Source organism: Clinocottus analis, unplaced genomic scaffold (assembly GCF_023055335.1).
Source record: "Clinocottus analis isolate CAN_PGR_092001 unplaced genomic scaffold, fCliAna1.0.p SCAF_26, whole genome shotgun sequence".
Taxonomy (NCBI): Eukaryota; Metazoa; Chordata; class Actinopteri; order Perciformes; family Cottidae; genus Clinocottus; species Clinocottus analis.
In genome coordinates, this window is record NW_027175998.1 from 102,501 (window position 1) to 110,130 (window position 7,630).

At 40.3% G+C, this 7,630-nt stretch overlaps 3 protein-coding genes across 6 annotated transcripts in view; 2 read left to right on the plus strand and 1 right to left on the minus strand.

The window, feature by feature from the left end:
• Positions 1-1,283, plus strand: part of saraf (store-operated calcium entry-associated regulatory factor) — a 5,432-nt gene extending 4,149 nt beyond the window's left edge. For 2 of the 4 annotated variants that reach the window (XM_068591990.1, XM_068591993.1), the window contains 3 exons: positions 157-310; positions 474-571; positions 1,174-1,283. In XM_068591990.1, the coding sequence (XP_068448091.1) occupies positions 157-310; positions 474-571; positions 1,174-1,278 (357 nt within the window). In that variant the 3' untranslated portion in view covers positions 1,279-1,283. Of the gene's footprint in view, positions 1-156; positions 311-473 lie in introns of all 4 variants that reach the window. The other 2 variants (XM_068591989.1, XM_068591992.1) reach the window with 1 other exon arrangement.
• A 128-nt stretch (positions 1,284-1,411) lies between these two features.
• tmem187 (transmembrane protein 187) lies at positions 1,412-3,471 on the plus strand. Its single transcript, XM_068591994.1, has one exon. The coding sequence runs from the start codon at positions 2,373-2,375 to the stop codon at positions 3,141-3,143; it is 771 nt and encodes a 256-aa protein (XP_068448095.1). The 5' UTR covers positions 1,412-2,372; the 3' UTR covers positions 3,144-3,471.
• Positions 3,472-4,455: 984 nt separating this feature from the next.
• Positions 4,456-7,080, minus strand: si:dkey-9i23.8 (galanin receptor type 1). The gene is made up of 7 exons (XM_068591964.1): positions 6,970-7,080; positions 6,733-6,796; positions 6,405-6,530; positions 5,985-6,123; positions 5,739-5,903; positions 4,882-4,966; positions 4,456-4,760 (listed from the first exon to the last, which is right to left on the minus strand). The coding sequence occupies exons 1-7, from the start codon at positions 7,078-7,080 to the stop codon at positions 4,497-4,499; spliced, it is 954 nt and encodes a 317-aa protein (XP_068448065.1). The 3' UTR covers positions 4,456-4,496.
• Between the last annotated feature and the right edge of the window lie 550 nt (positions 7,081-7,630).

Here is a 7,630-nt window from a genome sequence, read left to right on the forward strand (position 1 = left end):
TAAGTCCTTGAAAGTAACACATTCGTTTGTTAAGGAGTATGTACAGGATTGTTATGCTTTCGTTTATTGTGGAAAAAGCTGAATAAGCACTGTAGTATGAATACAGATTATAACTATCTTGCTGAAATCTTGAATCTGTTCTTGTGTTCTGTTAAGGCAATCCTGGTGTCAACCAAAGCTATGGTTTCCATAGTGACTACACTCAAAGACAACAGTACCCAGGAGGCCAAACTCCTCCTGGCACAGGCAGTGGCTTCTGGACCGGCATGGGAACAGGAGGGGTGCTGGGATATCTCTTTGGTCGTCAGAGGTCTGTAAAGAGATAGGAGCGGGGAAAGAGAGAAATAATTCGTAAAACATTGTGTAAAACAATGTAAAACATTGAAATACATGACTTATAAAAGCAGGAATTCTTCCACTTCCAACTCTTTTCAGAGCTTGTTAGTTAATTGTGCTGCGTGTTTGTTTTACAGAAGCCAGCCCTACAACTATGACCACTCCGCTTCTCGCAGCAGCAGACGTCCTTCTGCTGGTGGCTTCCCATCTTCCTCTGGGACACGCACTGCTTCAGGTAGGACTTCCTGTTGGCCCATATCAACCTTTTACCACCTCTCATATAAAGGTATTGATAAAAGGCATTGCTATTGAAGATGTTTTCACAGATGGTCCTTTTGAAACTATAACTAAACAAAGTATGTTTCTTAAAGTGGACCAACAAACAAAGGGATGACTGTTGACTGTCTTTATGTCAGATATGTCCGATTTTTAGATTTTTCTCGTATGGTTAGTTGCAGAGGGGTCCAAGTTCTTTTGGAGTGTTCTCATATCTGCAAATACATGCTGACTAATCGCTCTGAGTAAGTTAGAAGGGCTGAAACGAACCAAGTATGAAAACACCCTTAATATCTAGTTAACTTTTCTTCCTTTAGATTGTTTGTTGACCATTCTGTGTTTCTATTCTTGTCACCCACCCCTAATAAATATCATTATGAGTCTACATTCCATACATACTGTTTAAGAAGTGTGCAGGAGGAAATAAAAGTGAAATTACAGATCAGGGTTAGATCAATTTAGTTTTTTTTGGGGAATGCAATGAGTTTACAATGAATGTCTCAATAGCATCCAGAAACATGCTGAAGATGCAGCTGGCTGACTAACATCTTTGTTTGCCAGGTTTTGGAGGAACCAAGAGAAGATAAAAGTTGTGGAGTTGGACAGTTAATGTATGAAACTAAGAACATTAAAAGACGAGCTCAGTGGATGGAAGTTCAAATTTGACAAAAGCACCGTGAGAAGACACTTTCTTCATGCAAGATGAACATGTCTAATATGGTCACATTGCTTCTCAGTTCTACTTTTTTCTGGAGCGGGTAACCTAGAATTCAGCTACCAACACAAAGTACTCATTTGAGTTTTTCTGTAAAATTGTGTTTTGCGCTATAGCCTGAAGGCATCAGTGATTGATGGAGCATGGTATAATTATGTGTTTTAAGGAGATGTTCTTGCAGTTGTTCATTTAATCATTTTTTTCATGCAGTCTGTTTGGGCAAAATAGCTGTCTCTGTATTCTCTCTGCAGTCGTTTTTCTAAGGACCTGTTGGCATAATATTTATGAAAACTGGAGCACCTTTTGCATTCACATAAAATAAAAGGCAGATATATTAAACAGAGTATGCACACACCAGGCGCAAGAATCACGACATGCATCATTTAAACTGCTGAACCCGTAAAGGTTTTTTTCACATCCATCATTCTTTTATGTGCTCCTAGCTCGTTTGCCTTCATTTATGAACTAAGTTAAAACATATATGGCATTTTGAACATTTTAAGTGTTTTATTAAGATACCAAATTGTTTTGATGTATGACATATTGATAACTAGCTGATTAAAAGAATACAAAGTCTGCTATTTGCTCTCTATTTCAAAAGTAAAAACACATACATTCTAAACTATAAAGTATTGAACATGTACTTCCGTTGTCATTGATGCATGCATAAAACAAAGTTATCAAACGTACAGTATATCTTTACAAATAGGCTGGTTTACTATTCACGAACATGAAGCGGAAATACGGAAGTAGTGGTACTTTGCCCTAAACCGCAGCATCAGGGAATCAATATGGCAAATATTAAATGAGCTTTCAATATGATTTGTTGTTTTTCATGTAGGACCGTCCCTCCACTCCTCCTAAATAAACCGTTTCTGTTTAATCTTGACAGCAATGCAGCCAATCGGAACCTTCCAAATTCAACCATGTGATTTTGAAACCCGGAATAAAAACAACAGCTCCGACTTTTGATCCCAGTCTCTCAGAAAACATTCCAGCTTTCAGAGCTTCAGTCATTTCAGGTTATGTTTTCTAACGAGCAGTAATGAAGTCGGCTCTGCTCCACGTGTCCGTGCCCTTTGTGCTCTGTGTAGTCTGGGCGAACACCAGCCTGTTCGACGACGTTCAGGTGGACTTGTCTTATGATCATTATGCAGAGCAAATTGTTGCTGGCCTGCCTGGTTTCCTGGCTCTGCCCTGCAACTGCCTGGTTAACCTGGCTTACATCTACATGGGACTGTACTGGCTGCTGTGGCCCAGAGGCGTCCAGGAGACGTCGCAAAGCCGCTACATGAGAGAGGTGTTCGCGATCATGGCGGTCCTGTACGGACCCGTGCAGTGGACGCGCCTGGCGCTGTTGCGGCGGGCGCCCGCCGTGCTCGACCAGTGGTTTACATTACCAATCTTCACGTGGGTTCCAGTGTGGATCGGCTTTATCGAACGCGGGCCAGCGAAGTGGAGCGCACTGCACGCGGTAGCGCACGAACTGTTCTCGATCCTCAGCTACGGCCTGGCGCTGGTGCACGCGCGGGGCTTCGAGCTGGCGCTGGGCTGTCACGTCTCCCTCGCGGTCTACAAGGGGGTTCGCGTGCAGATTGCGCACGGCGATGCTCGCACGCGGAGATATCTCGTGCTGGCAGTGCTGTCATGCGCGGGGTTCGTGGTGCTGAAGCTGCTGGATCACTGGCTTGCTCAGTACCGGCTGTTCCGGCGGCTCACCGGACACTTCTGGTCCAAAGTGTGCGACGTGATGCAGTTTCATTTCAGCTTCTGCTTCCTGAGCGCGCTGACGCAGAGCGCCGCACGGCAGGAGTGAGAACAACCGAGCCGAAGAGAGAAGAAGTAGTCGAGAGACGCTTTTATACAGACTCTCAGGCCTGATTATATCACCAATATAATATCTGCTACATAGCATGTAGTTGTCCAATTAGTCACACAGCAAGAAAACCCAAATCACAGATCGGGTCCAACATGGCACAGTGTAGAACAAAGAAAAAATAAGGGGGTAAATATAGCATATAAGTCGAACTCAAAACAAAACATAGTGAAAGTAAATTTTCCACAACCCAAAAGAACACTTTTCTCAATAGCCTGCTCAATTTAATGAAAGGTGTGATGTGCATACCTATTGTAATCAAGATGTGAATGGCACATTTAAACTTTCACATTAAATTTTCTATTAAAAATGTCTTTTTGTTTTTGCATGAATGGATTCAGATGATCTGAAATCATCTGGTAAACTCTTACACACCTTGGCCCACACACACTAAAAGGATTAAGATCCAACAGACATATTTGTTGATTCGCTGTTTATACAAATTAGCTGAGTCTTAAGTGCACTCAAAAACTTGTAAATAGTCTGGTGCTCAGAGCCACAGATTTAACCACAAACCATGATGTAACAATTCTGCTGAATTGAGCTATTTCTTGTGATAAATTAACTTGTGTTGCACAAACACAGATTGTACAAACACAATCCGGATATTTTTCCGGGCAATGTGGTGAGGGCTTCGATGCGTTCTGACTTTCAAGTTGGGGAAAAAGAATAAAACACTTTAAAAAAATCTAAATATTTAACACAAATTCAGGGTATGTGCACTGAGGGAACTTGAACTCTCAGGAAATAAGACCCTTAGTCACCCGCCCTGGAACGTCAAGCCCCTGGTATTCTGTATAGAATTTTTAAAATTCTATATTCTATATATATATATATATATATATATATATATATATATATATATATATATATATATATATATATAGTAGTCGAGAGACATATATATATATATATATATATATATATATATATATATATATATATATATATATATATATATATATATATATATAGTGAGAGAGAGAGAGAGATATCTATATATATCTATATATATCTATATATATATATATAGATATATATATAAATATATATATATGTAAGCTATGGTTTATGTTTTAAAAAAACTTTAATTGAAACATTTCAACATTTTTAACTTTTAGTTGAGTTAGCACAACAAAAAAGTAGCAATTAGAATATGTATTTCTTTACTTTCAACATGCCGAAAAGAAATTCCTTGATATTATATATTACAAAGATTACTAAGTTGGAAAAATAAAAACATGGCAGTAAGACATATTGACCTCAGATAAATGCAGCTGTTTATGAGATGTCTTATTGTTGGGTTCCTAATATTTCTGGGGGATAATTGTGGAATCCATCACACGTGTACACATCATGTCTAATGATAGAAGTGAGGACAGGCTCTGCTGATGCTCTCCTTCTGGTCCATAGCAGGGCCAGGCCCGCCTCCCGGAAATTCTGATTGGAGCAGTAAATAAGAGGGTTCAGACTACAGTCCAGGTATGACATAACTGATGACAGTGTCCTTAACCAATCAGGTGCTGGGGACGGGTCCATCCTACCCAGCAGGATCAGCTGATGGAGAGAAAGAAACAAAGACAAGCTCTTAGTGGACAAGAATGTGTTCATTCTGTGGCTTTTACATGTGTGAACATGTAGATACAAACAATGTGTCATGAGAGAGTGCATGTCTCACCTCGGACGCAACAAAGGGGGTGTAGCAGAGCATGTAGGAGGCAACTAGCAGAGGACTGACAGTAGACAGATCTGCTTCCTCATCACTGAGAAAAAGAGGGGACAAGATGGAGAAAATGTGTACCCAGCATGCCTTTGGTGTTGTAACAGTTAATACGAGTCCCATCGCATTACATTACACAGTGTACATAAGGCACTACTAATAAATAAGTCCTGTGTATCTCAGGAGCTCATATTCAACACTGCACAATACATTGCTAAGTGTGAACAGTTGTTGACATACAGACAGACGGTCCTTTGATTTTTCTTAGATTGACATATAATTTCTCTTGTGACTACTATTTTATCAGCGTACTAATTTAAACTGCATGCATTTCATCAGCATTTCTGTATTAAAAGTAGTGGGAATATAGGCATTTGGTAAACCCGCCTCCCCTAACTGCAGGGATCAGAGACTCAGAGTGAGTCTCAAACCAAGGCTTTCTTACTTGTCAACGTTGTCATGTCTGCAGTTGGAAGATTATTTTTATTATTGATTAGTGAGATTCTTATTTTTCTGATTGCTGAATCAATAGCTTTGTCTTCAAAGTGCCAGACAACTTAACATTGCTTGTTTTATCCGACTAACTGTGCCAAACACACTACATTTCAAACTCCTACAACAAAAAGCATCCAATTCTCACAATGAATTCAAACTAATTATGACTCCGGAGTTTTTGACTTCAGCTGTGTACATGGATGTGTAACTTTTGATTGGACATGACCTGATTTAAACAACCTCAATGACAAAAAAAATAAATTGACCAGTTTCCAGCTTATATTATGTCACTTGAAATGATCTTTTCTCAGGTATTTCACCTGTTGCAGCTCGAGCGGCAGCCAGTGGCATTCAGTAGAGAGCAGAAGACAATGAGGAGGAAAGGGAGGAAGATACAGATGGAGAAAGCGCAGAGAATGTAAACCAACATATCTGAATAGCTGTTCTCCCAAAAAACAGCGCACAGCATCTCTGCAGGGTCGTACCTATATGAGAGAGAGGACATGATGTAGAAAGAACATGTTGACCCTGGAACCCTAAGTGAAAGCATTAAGCAAGCGCCATACCTGATCCAGGCGTAGACAACTGGGACACTCCCAAACACCACCCCTGTCACCCAAGAAGCCGAGCAGGCTGTTACCATGACAACAAAGAGAGGGCTTCTTGTGGAGGCCATGCCAATCAGCTGTTGCACGCAGAGGATAGCTGTAAAGGAAAACAGACCTGTTTCAAAGGCATTATGGGACATCTATGGTATTAATACAGCATTGTACTTTGCATACTACTGTATACTAATGCAAGGATAGTAATCAAGTTCTGCTTGAGTGAAGTGGTTAGATGCTTCAGATGCTAGTGATCATAAATACAAAAAAGGTTGATGCTGCTCTCAGTATTAGTTTGATCCAACAATAGTGTTGTTTAGCCTCTGTGACGGGCATCTTGCCAGCTTTTGTTTTCTATTGTCTGGGTGCAGAGCGAACTGGTACCTATGCTCCCGATGGAGGACGTGATGAAGGCAAACTTGAGCAGGCTGACAACCTCACACCATGGTGACCTTTGACCTCCTGTCAGCATGGCCAACAGAGAGCCGGAGATGATTAGGAGGGAGCAGCCTTCACAACACAAGGTTCAATATCAGAATGGATGACTTCCTGCACTAAGATTACATGTCAAACACTGTGAAATATGTGATTATTATACCATAATCAAATAGGGTGGGTTTGTAAAATAGTTGTATACACCAAGAAAGTAAATTACAGCATTTAAATTACAGAAAGTAAATTACACTAGCATTGGTGTCAGTGTAAATTGTACCTAAATCTGATATGGTGAGGCTGAAGAAAGGAAGCCAATAACGACAGCAGACCTGACCCCTGCACTGAACAAAAAAGACAGAAGAGGAGAAGTGAACATATCACACAAAAATCAGTGATCACACAAAACCAAAACATTATATTAGTTCCCACTTATGGTCCATTCTGATCTTCTGTATTTAAAGACACAACTAAATACCATTTCACAGCGATATAAGGAACAACTGTAACATCTTACCTTGACCTTGACCAGCAGAACAAGACAGTTTCCCACAACTCCCATGACCATCTCCAGTCCCAACACAACAACCAGCAACCACTTCTCTGCCTCCGGCCACGAACGTTCCATGAACACAGTCCCATTAAACCAGTCACTCACTGGAAGATGAGGAAAACCGAACATATCAGAGTTTATTATGAAGTAGCCACGAGCATGTAGTTGGGGGAAGTCAAAGCTGCTTCTGCGGACAGAGATTCAATACCAATTTCAATACTTCATCTCACTGTAATTAGCCACCGTTTGGTGAGGGTGTTGTATGTTGTACAGATTGTAAGGCCCCCCCCCCCCCAAGGTAAATTTGGGATTTGAAAATTTGGCGTATGTAAATAAGTTGACTTGACTTCTACATTTACCACTCTATTTAAAATGTGTATGTAAACTTTTACAGACACATTGTTAAACCTCAATCTGACAATATTTTCTATTTGATAAAGAAAAGGACACACTTACTTTTACAGCGAGCCTTCAGTCCACAGCCTTCAACAATAGGTGTTATAGCGTATAGCTCTAACGCAAGTGTCATCAAAAACATTTTCAATTAAAATTCACATGCTTCATTTAACTCAATAAGGATTGCTCTGACGCACGTTGTGTGTGCCTGTAATTCAGCTCCTATTAC